At 42.8% G+C, this 16,890-nt stretch overlaps 1 protein-coding gene across 1 annotated transcript in view; it reads right to left on the bottom strand.

Annotated features, from left to right (window-relative positions):
• The window catches only part of epha3 (eph receptor A3), an 88,026-nt gene extending 71,797 nt beyond the window's left edge, over window positions 1-16,229 (bottom strand). The window contains exons 1-3 of the mRNA XM_083908545.1: window positions 16,103-16,229; window positions 9,850-9,914; window positions 447-1,107 (exon numbers count right to left, since the gene is read on the bottom strand). Coding sequence (XP_083764671.1) covers window positions 447-1,107; window positions 9,850-9,914; window positions 16,103-16,196 — 820 coding nt within the window. The 5' untranslated portion in view covers window positions 16,197-16,229. The remainder of the gene's footprint in view (window positions 1-446; window positions 1,108-9,849; window positions 9,915-16,102) is intronic.
• Between the last annotated feature and the right edge of the window lie 661 nt (window positions 16,230-16,890).

Here is a 16,890-nt window from a genome sequence, read left to right as displayed (position 1 = left end):
CTCCCCCCCCCCACACTCATGCCTCCACTGACACCCACGACCATCACCACAACTATTCCATTATTCAGAATCCACTCCTTTCTTCTGCATTATCAGTCCTGCCCTTGCTTCTCTGGTTAAGATCTTCAACATAGCTAATGATGTGTCACAAAGAAGATGACCATTGAACCAGCGAACCCCCCGATAACCTCGGACACACTTGCGTGGATTTATTTATAACAACTGCTAACTTAACCGCGATCGCTCAAGGGGAATTTGGGGGAAGACTTGAAGGCAACAAACACACACACACACACACACACGATGGAATTTTGACATCAAAGGTTCTCGGGTCGACAGCTATGAACTGTGAGAGTCTTCACATCAGATACTTGACTTCTACAGCATTTACGAAACAAACCTCGCATTGTATCACGCAGAGTGTGAGGACATAAGTCGTGACTTACTTTGGCAGGCGCTGCTTCGCTCCTCATAACCCGGGTTACACAGACACTTCCCGATAGGCACGAGCCACTCCCCCTCCGTGCTGCAGTACATTCGCGGCGGCTCCTCCTCTTTGGAGTGATTGACGCACGTGCCTTTGACTTCGACCAGCGACTGCGAGTCCATGGGCACGGTGTCGGGGAAGACGGCCAAGTTTTTCACCGTGTGCGGGCACTTCTTGAAGTAAACCCGCACGGAAACCAACGCGACGCAGGCGCCCACATCCTGGAACGCCAGGTAGAAGCCCTTCTTGGTCATGGGACCCACCTCGCGCACCTCGGTGTTGAGCTTGAGGATGCGATCGCCCAGGTCCATTTGGGTGAAGCTCTCGTCGGCAGCTATAGTGTCAATCTTAGAGAACTGGTGCTCTCTGAAGTGGGTGCCCTGGTCGTCATCCGTCTCCTGGTAGAGGAGGTTGAAGGTCTCCTTGCAGGTGCCCAGGACCAATGGGATGGAGTTGCAGTCCCTCAGGGTGAACTTCAGCTCCACATAGATCTTCTGAGCGGACAGGCGAGAGATCCAGTTGGTGCGAAGCCAGTTGTTCTGGCTGTACTCCATCACGTTGCACACCTGGAAGGTCCTGATCGGGGTGTAGTGCTCATCCACCCCGCTGATCTCTTCCCACTGATGGAGAGAAGGAAGAGGTAGACAGGGAGTAGGAAGGAAAGAGAGATAAAAAGAAATAAAAAAAGAAGGTTAAATGGAAAGAGAGAAAGAAGAATGGCAGAGTTGAGAGAGCAAAACAGCAAATTTGTTGAAAAAAAAGAAATGATAGTGTGAGAATGCAATGAAAAAAGTTAGACAAAAGTAAGAGGAGAGAATTTGGAACCAGAGAGAGAGAGGAACACGAGAAAAGGGGGGAGATAGAATTAAGAAAAATAGTTATATCCTCCCTGTAAGCATTTACAGATGAATTATTTAGGTTCACATTCACTCTGGCTGAATACTAAGCATCTAATAAACAGTTAAGGGTGAAAATGCACACTACCAGATCTCGTACAAATGACTTGGATTCATTAAAAGTAAACTTGCTGCCTTAGTCAAATTTCCCAGATTAGTGAAGTGAGAAAATATCTCCAAATTTGGTGCAAAGGCGCTTAATTGCTTTTAAATATTAGCAAAATCTCATAGTGTGTTTTTTTTTCCACCCTTTTACTAACATGTTTTTTTCTCTACAAGTGAGGACTTTCAAGCTGCAGTCTTTGTTATTTGCATCACAGTACTACTGCTACTGAAGGGAAATGTGCTCAATCAACTATTAAAAACAACAGGAACTAGGAAAATATAGACAGATATGAGTGTATACCAGGAACGTTCGTGTCTATCTTACATTTTCCCTCCACTGGGAGAAAGCAATGAGAGAGAGGAGAGAGAGAGAAAAAAAAAAAGTGGGGGTCATTCCTTTTGAATTTAACACAGCGGGAAGACTCATTGATCATACGCTTTGGTTTTGCTGTCCAGGCAAATCAACACTGAATCACAGCGATGATGAATGGGCAAACACCTGAAACACTGGACTCATTGTTGTTAAAATGACACTCATTAGAACCAATAAATAGGCATAACTGTGTAAATGGATCTATTTTTTATTTTTTTTTCTCCCCTGTGTGAAAGTCAGAATGGATGTGTGCCTGAATGAGCAGCGCTTTCTTCAGAATGAGAGCGAAGCTTTGCTGGGTAAGTGCATGGAGAGTGAATTAATGCTGCTTTCACACAAGAATTAAAGGTGCCATATGTAAGAATGTGGCCAAAAAACGGTTACTACATTCAAATTCAAAATGCCGAGGTCTTTTAGGTTTCGTTTTTCTGACGTAACTGGCAACCCGTGGTTGCTCGGTAGCTGAGACTCTACTGACTGCAATGATTGGTAGACGGCAATAGGTGGCGCCACATGCGAAAACATGATTTCAAAACATAAACATGATTTGCAGTTTGCAAAATATTTTTTTTTAATGCAAATATTTTGGCTGTACTGTTGTTGTTGGCGAGTTCAGTTATGTTATATGAACATTATTCCTGAGTCTCTGTGACACATTGGGAGGATTTTATGGCCAGTTGCTTTAGATTTATTACATAATGCACCTTTAATGGAAACATAAACCCACGCACACATGCATGTTTCGCATAAGGCTCATGTGAAGTGTTTAAAGCCTCGTAGCAGGCGGACACAGCAGGTGCTTTCAGCTGAACACAGAAATTAATGAAGAGCGAAGAAAGTCTACGGTTTTCTATTACATGTTTGTGTGTGTGTGTATGGGAGGGGGGAGTAAAGTTAATCTATGAGCGTCCAGTGTTTCAAGGAGCTCTCGGGCTGAAGGATGGCCACTTGCTTTTCATCTCACAGTAGAGTAAATGAAACACCCCTGAGAGGAGGAAAGAAAGAGCAGGGAAGGGAGGGGGGGGGGGGGGGGGGGGGGGGTGGAAAAAAAAAAGAGGGAACATGAAGGAGTCAAAAAGGAAGAGAGAGACTAAGAGGAAACTAGAGGGGAGTGATTCCATTGGTGTTTAGTCTCCCCCGTCATGCTTTGCTTAGCGTCACCTCATTCATCAGAGTGTAGTCCGAGCTCTCTGTAGGGCTAACAATAACAGGGGTAAGTGGACAGAACTGAGCGGGGGCTAAATATAGAGACGAACCCCCCCCCCCCCCCGAAACTTAACATTTCACCTCACCGTTCACCGTGGAAGTGCAAGAGTTTAATACACGACTTAAAAATGATGTGATGACATGCAAAAGGAACACGATGACAGACTCGGACAAAACAGGCAAGGCAGGACGAGGTCTCCCACGAAACATTAATGAGGTCGTTGACGTCGTGTTTGATAAGATAATGTACTTACTTGGAGAGAAAAAATGAAAACAGTGCATCGCGTGCCCCCCTGCTTCAGCTTTGTATACAGTGTCTTTTTTTTTTCTTTGTTATAGTTCAACACATAGCAGTAAACAAGGGGTCTCACCTTTCTGTGCAGATGTGACCTGTCACAGCTGCTGCTCACAGAAAAGGAAAGGTTTACATGTGGGCCCCCAAAAAATATAATAAAAAAAAAAAACGAGACACTCATGTCAGTGATGGTGTTGATACTCAAACCTTGCAACTATTTCTTCTTATATCAGAGAAATGTCATAGTGCATTAATTCAGTGATACAATAAACAAAAACTATCAGCTAAAAAAAAAGTTTGCCTTTAATTGGTTTCCCTACGATAAATACATGTTTGTCTTGTAGCATTAAGCTCAATTTACATTTCTATGGTTATGTTGTTTCAACAGTGACATATTTACTGTTTTTAACCAGAACCACAAACGTTTTTTTTTTTTTTCCTCCCCTGACCTTAGCTGATCTTTTAAATGGTGACTGATTGTCTGGCACGTTCTTTTTAAGAATGCACGGCTTCTTTTTGGTCGAGAACGTCAATTACGGCGACGCGTATTAGTGAAGCAGCTACTGTGAGAAATTGGATTTCATCAGCACAACTTTTTTTTTTACGTCTTGGAGAAAACATTTAACACGGTTAAAAGTTACTTCTCTTTTTACGACCACACATTAAGCCGTTCGGTCGTCTGTCGGTCGCGAAAAAAATGTATTCATTGTTACAGCTCAAAAATGTCGGTCGTCTCTGTGGCGATCTCGCTTTGATCGACGATCTAATGAAAAACTAAAGAGGATGTAGCGCGTATAAGTGGAGCGGACTTAAGTGTGTGCGCTGCATCGTGTCTGTTTTGTCTCATTATTTCAAGTGCTTCTCTTCTTCACAGTTCGAGCGGAATGTGGATTTTCTTTTTTTTTCTCATATACTGGACGGATTGCTATATTTCAGTATGTCAAGTTTCCACTCAAGAAGTTTGCCTGGCGTTGTAAGGATGAAAATACCCTTAAACGCAGAGCGAATAAGCACATTTGTGTGGTTGTGAATCCGGCCAATGATCCACTTACTGTTGTCCTGCTTTCTATATTGTTTAACGCAGGCGTGTATTCTATTGCATGCAGATGTCTGCAGCAATGAGATTGTTGTCGAGCACAACAATGCACACTGGGCCAAATCTAAAGTGACTGCCAGTGATGGCTCTCCGCTTTTAAGTTAGTATTAGGGCCTGAAATTTCTCAAGCACAACACACACACACACACAGGGCTCAAAATCAAACCCAGGTGTATATGCGAGTGTATGCAATCGTCTATTCAAGAGAAGAAAAAAAAAAGACCCAAATATGAGCAAGCCTCTGCCAAAGTAAATGAGACCTCCACTATGCTGTAAGGATCCCACTCTGGAAGATAGCGTCTATTACATGGAGTTACCCTCCGCACCCTCCATTCAAAACATTACAGCACTAAAATAAAAGTCCTACAACCTTGAATCACTTACTTGGGTTTAGTCGGCCAAGGGCTGTTTTATCTGACCTTCGCTCGAAAAGAGAGGCAATAAAGGGATAATATCTTAATGCTATAACCCGTATGGGTTAGTCAGGAGGGTGCAGCACACTGCCTGAGAGTCTCATGAGCAATGAGATGTGAGGTCACAATGTTCCCCGCTTTGTATGTGACTGGGGAACTTGGACCCTATCTCTAAAAAAGGGTTCTATGTTCCCCGCTGTTCACCCAAAAGGACCCGGGGAACATAGGACCCTACCTCTAACCCTAACCCTTACCCTAACCCTTACCCTACCCCTACCCCTACCCCTACCCCTACCCCTAACCCTAACCCTAACCCTTAGCCTAACCCTAACCCTAACCCTAACCCTACCCTACCCTAACCCTAACCCTTTACCCTGGAGCTCCACACCCAGGCTTCCACAAAGTGGGGAACATAGGACCCTTTTTCTAAAAAAAGGTCTGATGCTCCCCTATCGGGGAACATAGGTACGACCCCATTTACAGTCAATGGAAAAATGCCTTTAAAAAAAGCAGAGCTTCCATTTTTATGACTTCTACTTCACACTTTCAGGAAACTTTCCTAAGTGCAGAGGCAACTCCCTGTGGGACTGTATGGAGCTGTTTGTGTGTCAACCAGGATAAATAACAGATTAAAGTGAGCAGCCAGCCCCTTGTTTCTCTCCGGGGGGGGGAGGGGGAGTAACTCACCTCTCCCTGCCGTCTAATTGATATATAACAACACTAAGACCCTACACCAGTCCTGGTGAACTCTGACCCCGTCAACCCTTGATGGTCACAGCTGGGGCACAGTTCGGTGCGACCTTGTTCCCCCCTGAGTTTCTCTGATCTGTGCTGTAGGTAAGGTGCAATCGGCTAAAGGGACAGTAAAATGGACGGCGGTAATTTGATCCGCTGAAGACATTAAAAACGACTGCAACAGGCACGTCTCAGAATCGCCGAGTCAGCATACCAGGTCAGCCACTTCAAAGACATGCAGGTCAATGGGAGTTAGGGCTGTTGGACCAGTATAGGGGCAACAATGCATTTAGACCAACACAACTTTGTGTTTTAGGGCACAATTTGAAAAAGAGCGTGTCGTTTCCAAAGCCTAACAATAACAAGTTTTATTTCTTCGTAAACAGGATCTGAACTCTATCGCAGCGATGCCAACACATCCGTAAATCATTAAAGTAAAAGAAAAAAGAAAAAAGAATGCCAGATCTACATTAGAACAATACTTAGTGAGGTAATTCGATCTACGCTGTAAAAATAAAAAGGAACAAATTAAATATGTTACATTAAAATCTGTCCGTAATAGCTCTATATGGAGAAGGCTATAGATCTAAAAAAAAACAAAAACTGTAGAGTCCACAACACAGCACAGGGGCCAGCGTACGCTGCGGGTTCCGCAGAGGTCACCGTGGTCACAGACTCAACAACTGCAGCATATCAGTCACATTTCATCAGCCCGGTCGTACCAAAGGGAAACCACACACTTCATACTTCCTCATAACCCCCATTCCTCCAGTTTTCCGAGAGCTCCGAGGCCTTGTCAATATGCTTTTGCTTAAGAACACCGAGCAACAATTGCTGGAGGATGGTGGAAAAAGAGGAGTTTACCGACTGTATCGAGGTCTAAGTTTTTTTGGGGGGGGAAAATGTACGATTGGGATTTACGTCGTTCTATTGAAATTGCATATTTGATGCAATTTTGAACATGTTAACATGCGTGTTTGCTACAGTAGATGTCCTACTGCTCTCCTTTTGGTCTCTAGTCCCTTGTTTTGGCCTGTCGGACTTCTCTATACTCTGCCGCTTTCTGTATATGGAAGGCAATATACTGATCTGGCTGATTTCACAGACAGAGCGGCAGCAAAGCACGGGAGACTTTAAAAGCTCTTTTGGTGCGACTAAAGAAGTTGAACCGGCAGTCTGAATTCTCAAAGAAAAGGAAAGCTGGCCCGACTGAAGTAGTGGACCAATTCCAGAATATGAAAAGACATGCACATGTGCCCCCCACCCTCCTCCTCCTCCTCCTCCTCCTCCTCCTCCACCAGACCTGTGAATTGGAATGCGAAATGTGAATGCGCGCGCGATAAATACGACTCATTATTCCTGACACTGTATTGAGAGATCACATGCTGTGTCTGCAGGTTTTTGTTTATATAGGTTAAGCGTGTTCACAGTGACACAAAAGTTCAGTCACTTCCATTTTAACCGAGCTCAGGGGTGACTTATGCAATGTGGAAGAGTATAGGCCAAGTCTTGCCCTTGCATAGGCATATTTTTTCAAGCCTATATGTCTAAATATTAACCTTATTGTTCTGTAAAATCTGGATTTTTTAAAATTGATTTTCAATGATTAATTCTTTTTGAATGCAGAGCGCTTTTAGTTTTTAAAGAATGCTTTCAGAGCATGCAGGAATGTAATCTTCCACACTCCTTAGTCTGCAGTGAAGGACTAAGCTCCCTGGACAGTGTGCACAGCAATCAGCCAGCTGCCCAGACAGATAAAGTGATATCTGGATCACACACGCAAACAAACATGCGAGTGAACATACTTACTTACTTACATACTAAACTGTTAATTTGCTCTCACCAGAGTGCATTGTTGTCCCAGAAGAGCAATAGCAGTGGCCTCTCCATCAATGTAAACTATGTTTTTGCGTGCATGTGTGTGTGTGTGTGTGTGTGTGTGTGTGTGTGTGTGTGTGTGTGTGTGTGTGTGTGTGTGTGTGTGTGTGTGTGTAAACTCAGCACCACTGCCACATTATGAGAAATTATTTGTGAGCAGCAGTCTCACAGGGCAGCAGTCTGCTTATCGGAGCGCAGTCAGTGGATGACGTGAGTAATTACACATGATTCACCTTGAGGACTTGATCATCAGCAATATCTTTCTCCGGCGCGTCTCCCTCAATCATCCTCTCTTGCCCTTCTTCTTCTCCTCCTCTATTCTCTCCCTCACCCTTTTCATCCTTCCCCCTTTTCACTCCGTCTCCCTTCTTTTGATCCCGTCCTATCCCGTGTCTCTCTCTCGCTCTATGAAGTCATTCTCATCTAAAAGTGACATTGGCTCCGATTCCTGCAGCAATTTTTTTTTTTTATGAATTGTACAATCACACGCTTTTTTTTACTTCTGAACTTGTTCAAAGCAAATACCTTGAAATGAAGCAGACCTCGCGCTGCACACACTCCATAAGCTCCGGCACGCATTCCATTGGCCAGTGATGGATCAGGCCTGCAGCATTGATTTTTTATTTTCCGACTTGCTCACACGTGAATAGCATCCATCAGTACAACATCATTTTCTCCCTTCCAGTGGTCACGCAGCTGTCCTGTATCCTGTTATTGTTTCTGGACTAAATGCATTTTGAATAGCCTGCAGTTTTTTTTCCCCTTTAGCCATTTTTTTTTTTTCATTGTGGTTCAACCTCCTATAAAGAAAGTGAGCCTTTTGAGGGTGCCAGTGCTGTATATGGCTGAGGGAAACCAAGTTTGGCAGCTCTGTAGAACAAATGACTGGATTACCTTAAGCCACTGCCAAGGAGTAATTCTAACACTTAATAAAGGAAAAAAAAGAGGAAGTGTGCAGTGTGTGCCATGTGTGTACGTGAATGTGTGTGTGTGAACGTGTGTATTTAGGACGTTTTCTGGCATAAATACGCAACTTGTCAGGCCCGGTAGTCCTCATGGAGACCAAAACAGTGCTCCAAATGAGGCACGCAATTCATTTCCGAGGAACGAAGTTCAGGGCTAAGATTTGACTGGTGGTTAAGTCAAGGTTAGGGTTTGGCATTAACTGGTTAACACTTTGTTCAGGCTGTCCAAAGGAATTGAAGCCAATGCAGTGTCTTAAGGAGAGTAGTGTGTTTTGTGTGGGTTTGTGTGTGTGTGTGTGTGTGTGTGTGTGTGTGTGTGTCAGTGGGCCAGCCCTGAGGCACAGTAGTCCAACTACTTAGACAAATAAACACAGTGAGAGCCCACTGAGGGGACTTCATATCAGTTGGGAGGGGGGGTTGACAAATGAGGCTGTATGATTTTTTTTTTTTTTGGGGGGGGGGGGGATTTGGTAAACGGCAGCACATAAACACAAGTTTAAAAAGGTTTGTATAGACTTTTGACATTAAAGAACGGCTATATAGAAGTTAATAGTAAACGGGATGAGATGACGCACATAGTCATATACAGCAAAACGTATGCATTAAAGGTAGTTTATAGTGACATCTAGAGGAGAGGCTGAAACTTACAACAACAAACTGCTCCTCTGGAGCGACGCTTGATTTGTTCTCTCGCGTTTGTCCTTACAGGCTCCGGTAGAAACATGGCGTCTCGCTGCTAACAGTGGCTATGCAACAGCGGCCCGCGACCATGTTATTTTACATGACTTTTTGAAACACTACGAAAATTAAACAAAAACTATTATACAGCGACGAGACAATGCAGGAGCACATAATATGTATAAAAAAAGTGGATTTTGGGTTATATAAACCCATAAATACTCCTCAGTGTCCCTTTAAGAGGTAAAAAGTTTAGATTCAGCAACAGTAAAATACTGCCTCTGACATTCACTAAAAAGAGGTGTGGGTGGGGGGGTGCTAAGCTTATCAACATTCTTAAATGGATGCTTTTGTGCCTACAACCTAAAATCCGCTAATGCCTTAATCTTTACTCAAACACGCACATATTCAAATACTCATACCCCCACAAATGCACACAAGTTCATTATTTCCCCTTAAGTATCTTGACCATATGGCAAGCTCCGAATGCTTAACCTTTGACCTGTGAAAAGGAGAACGGACAAAAAAAAAAAAAAAAACATGTCTACAGTCAATCTGCACTTCATTGAGGTCCAACGTGACACAGTGAGAACCACGGGAGTTTGAAAACCCTGAAGTGGTGTGGGGTGGGAGCCCACATTCAGCTCATGTTGCTGCATCTATCTCCAAAATGGACGTATTATTAAAAGTGGATAAAATATAAAGACGTGGTAAATACTCACCCCATGCGATGGGTAGGAAATCCATCTTAACTCCCCCTGGCTTGCTTTGGAATCTAACAGGTTAACTGAGGAGAGGAAGAAAACAAAGAGAACATTTAAGTGTCTAGTCCTTGTTAGCCCCAATTAGCCCTTGTCTAATCCCACAGGACGGAGCACCAACCTCAAAGAACCATGACACTATTTACTCAGCTGCCACACACACACACACATACACACACACACAGAAACCATATATCCCATGTTAACCAAGAGTGTGAGCTGGCCGTCTTCTCGTCTTGCTGTGTGCAGCATTAAAAGCAGGCGTTGGCTGGATTTATTGGCTACGTCGCAAATATCCTGAGGATGCACTGATCCACAGCGGAGCCAAGATTTCAAAAACCACAGCAAGAAGTGATTTTTCTTTCTTTCTTTTTTTCTCATGCTTTTGACCCCTCTTGACCTGCACCCCAAGTAGCCACACACACACACACACACACACACACACACACGATGAATGGATTGTAACCAGGTGAAGCCGGAGAAGTATTAAATCTAAACTCTGATGTAACCGCCAGTGTCAGAGGTGGTCAGAAATCCAATTGGGTTCATGGAAAAGCAAACAGAAATCAATTTATAATGAATGGAAATGCAATTTAATGGGCGCACCCTGCCAAAAACTCACTCATTTTAAACGGAAAACAGGACAGAGAGTCAAACAGAAGACTTTTGAAGACGAGAACACAATAAGACAACAAACTCCATTAGCGAGACATCATCGCGAAAGTTTTCGGTTAAGGCAAAGGGGGTTTCATATGGTGACCTTTATCGTGCCAAAGCAGCAGTCACGTCAGTTTCGGAGTCAATAAAGCTAACTGTACCGTCAGGATGTACAAGCAGCAGAGAGTACAGGTGACTTTTTTGCACACATGAACGGATTCTGCTCAGCAACCCGTGATGTGAGAGTGGAATCAACTCTGACATGCAGCATCTTCCCTAAGCACCGAAGAAAAATAAGCTATGGCATTTTCTATTCTTAGTATTTACGCGTTGGCTCTGGTGTGAATGATTGTCATTGAATACACCTGTCAGTGCGGGCTATGACATACTGACAGATGGGGCGATGGGTTCGGAATGCGGAGAGGGCTGCTTTATGCTCTATGGATTCCAACTTCAGCAGCGAGTTAGTAACACAACAGACTGTACTGTGACTGCGAATAAAAACAGCAGAAGCTATGGGCAACAATTACTAATAGAGTACTTTTAAAATTGTATATCTTGAGTTTGTCTGCATCTGTACAACTACAAAAGAACCAGGAAAGTTTATACACAGCAAAATTAAGCTGCAGTGCAGTAAAGGCCCTGCAGCTGTAAATGTATTCACTGTGAAAATATGAAGAATATAATCACCCTCTTTTCTCCTCGTCAAAGCCTCAGTAAGCACATTCTGTCTCGAAGGACAGTATTGGTCATTATAGACCAATGTGGCGGAGATTCCACTGCACTGTGAACTAATTGTTGTTGTACAGTATAGTATAACAGTACAGCAGCTTGGAAATCAAAATTCTTTCTTCAGGCAAGTAAGTTTAGTAATTATCAGCAAGTGGGGCCAAAAAAAGCAAAATCATAACAGAGAGGCACATGAAGGCGGGGGGGAAAGCTATAGACGCTCAAAGTGAGACTTATTATGAAATTCCAGGCTCACAAAGCTAAATGGAGGCTCACCTGAGCCGCAGCCATTGTTAGCCACTCAGCCAGTTGAGTGGCAGTAGACACATTCCTATTAGAGTCTAATGAAGCTATCTGTATTATGTCAGATAATAGCAGCTCAGCATCCAGGACCCGTTGCTTCTTCCAATTTACATTTCTCAACGAGCCGGGGCGCCCACCACTCAAATTGAGCTGAGCGGAGGAATTTGAGAGCAGAAAATTAGATGGGCTCTCATATCGCAAGGAGGAGAAAAAAAAAAAAAAAAAGCTCTCCCTCCAGCTGCACTTGGCTGAGAGAGTCGGCAACAAACACGTGCGCACGAGAACACATGCGCATGCCCACACTCGCAAACGTACACATAACAGAGGATGAATCCTCATCCCGAGAAACAAGGCAAGTAAACACAACGATGCAGACATGTCCACATTCATGCACTATTGGCACATTATTCTTTACACATGCGCACTGAGTCGGTCACAAAATAAGCCCAGACACTGTTTCATGCTCTCGCTCCCTCTCTCATGCACTCACAGTCAGTCAGTCAGTCAGTCATAGTGAGCTACCATCAGCCAAGCATATTGTCCCTGCCCCATCAGGGAGTGCCTCTAAACGGGGGAACTAGGAGTATTAATAGCAAACTGAGTCAGTCTGTCTGGGAGGGAGCAAAACATCAGAGAGGTAGGTACAGGTGAATCAAATACGGTATATGACTCATACCTATGGGCCGCAATCTCTCTCTCTCACACACACACACACAAGCACATATTCCCATGCAGGACACTCATAGACGTAATGCATTCCCTAATCCAAACCCAATTCTAACCCTTCCCATAAAACCAGGTCTTAACCTCCCAAAAAGCCCTTTAATGTGTGTGAGGACCACAAAAAAACATCCTTATTTTCCTTATATCTCACTTGTCATTTTTTTCAGTCCTTACAAAGACACACACACACACCCATATATATGACCCACATATATCAACCCCCAATGTCACAGCCAGGCAGAACCAGAACGTCTTGCAACTTTAAGCTGATGGGTCACAACAAACCAACCACCAAACCCATGCGTACCCAGCAAATACAGGTTTACAGACCAGCACAGTTAACCGTAATGTTTCTAAAATATAATGAAAGAAACATGTACATAGTATTTTACTCCTCAGCCTTAGATGCAGTTGAAATGTTGGATGAGAAGAGAAGCCATGTGGTCATGGAATATCACAATAGAACAGAATAGAGCCTTCTAATAGTGAACAAAGTGGGCTGCTGTGTTGTGTGCAGCCTGGCTCTCTGGCTGTGTGCATGTGGAGGTTGTCAGACCGCAGTGCAGGCAACTTGTGTCTGTGTTAAAGGGTGAAGTGTTCACCTCCCTTTATGAATTATTCAAGTGCAGAGTCGCTCTGTCTGATGCTGCTATAGCCCAACCCCTCTTCCCCATTCCTCTTTCTTTCTTTCTACACAACTACACTGCAGTTTATTCCTGCACTCACACACAAACACCTCAATCATTACATGAAGGCACACATACACTATCATTTCCCCATCTCTCCCCACATAATATCAATATGCATCAACACTTAATCAAACTCACAGAAAATCTAATCCACCTGCTGTGAAAATGGAGGATATCCATTCTAAAGAACCTCAAGTCAAGACACATAATTATTGTCAATATTTAGTGTATGTAGAAATAAAAATTAGGGATTTTGTGTGTGAGCTCATTTCCAACACCAGTGAAAAGTACCGCACAGCTCACAAACGCCGGGACATCCCAGCGGGAACAGCAGCGAAGGCTCTGCGGGCCAAAGCCTCCCCACCACGGGCTAAAAATACCAGAGGCCTCCCGACGCCCCGCAGCGGGTCACAGTCAGCTCAGCAACATCAAACCTTCACGTTTCTGTTTCTGGTGTTCTTGTACTTTTACTTTTTTTTTTTTTTTTTTTTCAATTAAGTGTTTGGGGGAGGAAAAAAACAACAACAACAACAACAACAAAAAACGCATCTCCCATGATGTCAAGCGCCCCCCTCTTATAAGTTATTCAGAAAATGCGTTTAAAATGATGTGACATAATAAGCATGTCAAGTGTTTCAAAAAAACTTTTAAATAATTAAATTAAATAATAAATAAATTCTAAATAAATAATACATGTGGAAACATTTAATTTTACATTATGAGTCTGTAATTAATGTTCATTAAGTCGATAACTTATTGACTAAAATGACATGTTAACGAATTTCCAGCACTTTATTTTAGGGCCATCAAATTTTAACTTTTTAAATTTAAAGATCTGTGGTCGGCACTGTTATTTTTGAATATATATATATATATATATATATATATATATTCTCTGCTGCGCTTTTATAGTTAGATTAAGATAAACAAAAAAACAAAAACCTGCGTCAGAATCCGAAGTAGAAAACTTGTGAAAAGAACCGAGAATGAAGGATGGAAAGAAAGAAAAGTTGGTGACATGAACGAACACACACTCACTGGTGTGTCACTAACTATTGAACATGTCGTTTATAAAACTTTCCCATAATCGAAGACACATTGAGTGCAACTTTTCAACTTAAACATAACCACCAGACAACGAGAGGAGCCCCGATCACTTAGTATATTTGTTACTTTGTTCCATGAAGAGAAATATGGGTAATTTATTTATTTATTTATTTATCTATCAGTGTGTTTATATTACGTTAATCTGCTCTGTGACAGCAACTGTTCATATGATGACATGCACATGTCGACGATAATCTTTTGTTTGAGCAGATATTGCATTTAAAATAATAATAATAATAATAATTGATTGAATTGTAAGAGTTTTAATGTGTCTCTCTCTCTCTCACACACAAACACACACATGCACGCGCACACACAAAGTGGCCTATACACACTCACCACGCGCCAGCTCTACTTTTAATAAGCGACATTAAATCGTCTCAATTATAAAACAAACGAAAGTTTCTCAGAGCAAAAGGAAAATACTGACTGTAGGCCTCGTTGACCTTGACTCAAAACTCGATTTTCCAGGCAAACTTTTTTAATTCCCTCCTTTTTCCCAAATTCTTTCTTCGTGTGATTAAAAAACAACTCTTCCTCCAGTTTCTCTCCCTCTCTTTATCCATCTCTCATATTACGCACACACGGACAGAACTGTAAACAAAAGTGATTTTAAAAGTGTGAAATATTCATCCAAAAAAACAACAACAACTAATCAAAGTTGAGATGTAAGCTTCTCAGATGAAGTGGCAACTTTAAAAAAGTAGTATAGGTGCGGATAAAAAGAAAAGAAAAGAGAAAAACAGCAGGTCGACGGTGATAAAAAACATAAACAACAATTGTTTCTTTGTGTTCAGATGATTCTGCGAGATCTGCTCCTCTCCTCTCTTCTGACGCGGCCTGTTGACCAAAACTTTTCAAACTCATCCTTTAAACTTTCGTCTGTGCGCAATGAAGTTGTTTTTACACCAAACGAGGGACTAGAACATAATAGTATACGACTATTCGATTTATTTCTTTATTTATGCCAGTGAATTAACTGAGATGTCAGTTTTGGACAGTGTGATGCAAATCTTTTTCTTAAATATGTCCTATAAGTACAGTTTGGTGCTTTAACCAAAGGACGTTCAAAAACAGTTAAGACTTTCCCTTTTACTCTGCTACAAAAACACATCAACCTTCTTCTTTTTTTTTAATAACTGAGAGTGAAATGAAGAACAGGAGGAGACCGTTTCACTGGTTTCCAGCGCAGTTTTCACGTGGTTGAAGCAGGCAGAGCGTCTGTCTGTCTCTGTGTGTCACATCCTGACGGGTTTGGAAAATGGAAAAGCGAACAAAAGTTGCCTCTGGAATAAAAATCCTGACGTAAATAAGAACTATATCTATTTCCACGAAGAGTAGAATCATTGTCATCCATACTAACAGGATCGTCTAAGCCACCAAGTGACACAAAAGTCAACAGGGTTTGTTTGTTTTTGGATTTCAAATAATGGACATAGACATCCACGCTTTTACGCACTTTCCACGCTTTTACGCACTTTCCAAAAACGCGTTCATCTTCTATTTAGTGCCCGTACATCGGTGCGGCTGTGTGTGTCTAACTGGGGCGTCTACCCCAAACGGATCCTTGGATAAAACAGAGCAGCATGAACCTCGCATGGAAACACAGTCACTCGAGTTTCTATAAATCTTTACGCTGCGTAATAACTCCGCATCCTGCGCCTTTTGGACACTGTGTCTCTCCAACGCGTGTTTATTTTTCATAGTTGTAGTTCGGGGATGGATTAAATCCGCGACATCGGGGTCGAGCTCCTGCGTGGATGGATCCGTTTTCAAGTTTCATTCCCAAGCTTTTTGGGTGCGAGTGATCACACAGCTTCTCTCGGCGACTGTTCCAAGTCTCACCTCCGTGAACTTTGGATCAATGTTGTTGGATCTGGAACAGGTAAAATGTCGCAGCCGCACATTCGGCGTAAAACGCATTCACACATTAACACACGAGCGTGGTGGTGCGCGCACACGCAGAATAAAACACATGTCGGGGCAGAACCGAAGAGTTTCCTTACCTTCGTTAGGGGGGTAGATGACGGGAAACGCAGGGACAACGCAGGACAACAAAAGAGATACAATGAAAAGGAGTGACCGCGAAGTGCAATCCATGGCGGCGGATCAGAGGTACATAACTCCATGAAGCCACTGACTGATCTGAGAGCGTCTTCTCTCCACGCAGCTTTCTCTCTCTCCCTCTCTCTCTCTCTCTCTCCCTCTCTCTCACTCATGCAGTCTCCCTCCGGCTGGAGCAGTTTTCCGCTGGGTCCTACAGAGTCCGACACACACAGCAAAAAACACAGCAAGTTCACCACAGGTCAGTTTTCAGTCGTGTTTCTTCTTATGGCAAACTCAGACATTGGGCATAATTATTTTACAGCACCTGTCAGTCCAAGAGTGTAATTTGAATAACCAACATGGGGAACACCGTCTGGGAAGAACTTGATCTCCAAAAAATACGTCCCTGTGAGCAACTACTGTAATAATTCTGTCACATTTACCTACTTTTTTTTCCCCCCACTCTCTGTATTTCTCAGCTTTATTGTTCCAGGAAGTGAGTTAAATAACAAAGTTATATGGGTTTGGGTATTAAAAGGAAATATGTGACCTGCTGGTTTATTTAGGCCAGTTGACGTACTGTACAGCAAGATGAATCCAGGACCTACAGGCCTTTATAACAACAACAGAGTGTAAATCAAATGTACTTTTTTTTTTTTTTTTTCTTTTCTTGAACACCGCAGAGGGAGAGCCAACAAGAACCTGATGTTTTTAATAAAACAGGCAAAAAAGCTGTGCGGGATTTTTT

Source organism: Microchirus variegatus, assembly GCF_963457635.1.
Source record: "Microchirus variegatus genome assembly, chromosome: 22".
Lineage (NCBI taxonomy): Eukaryota > Metazoa > Chordata > Actinopteri > Pleuronectiformes > Soleidae > Microchirus > Microchirus variegatus.
This window is presented reverse-complemented; position numbering and strand designations above follow the sequence as displayed.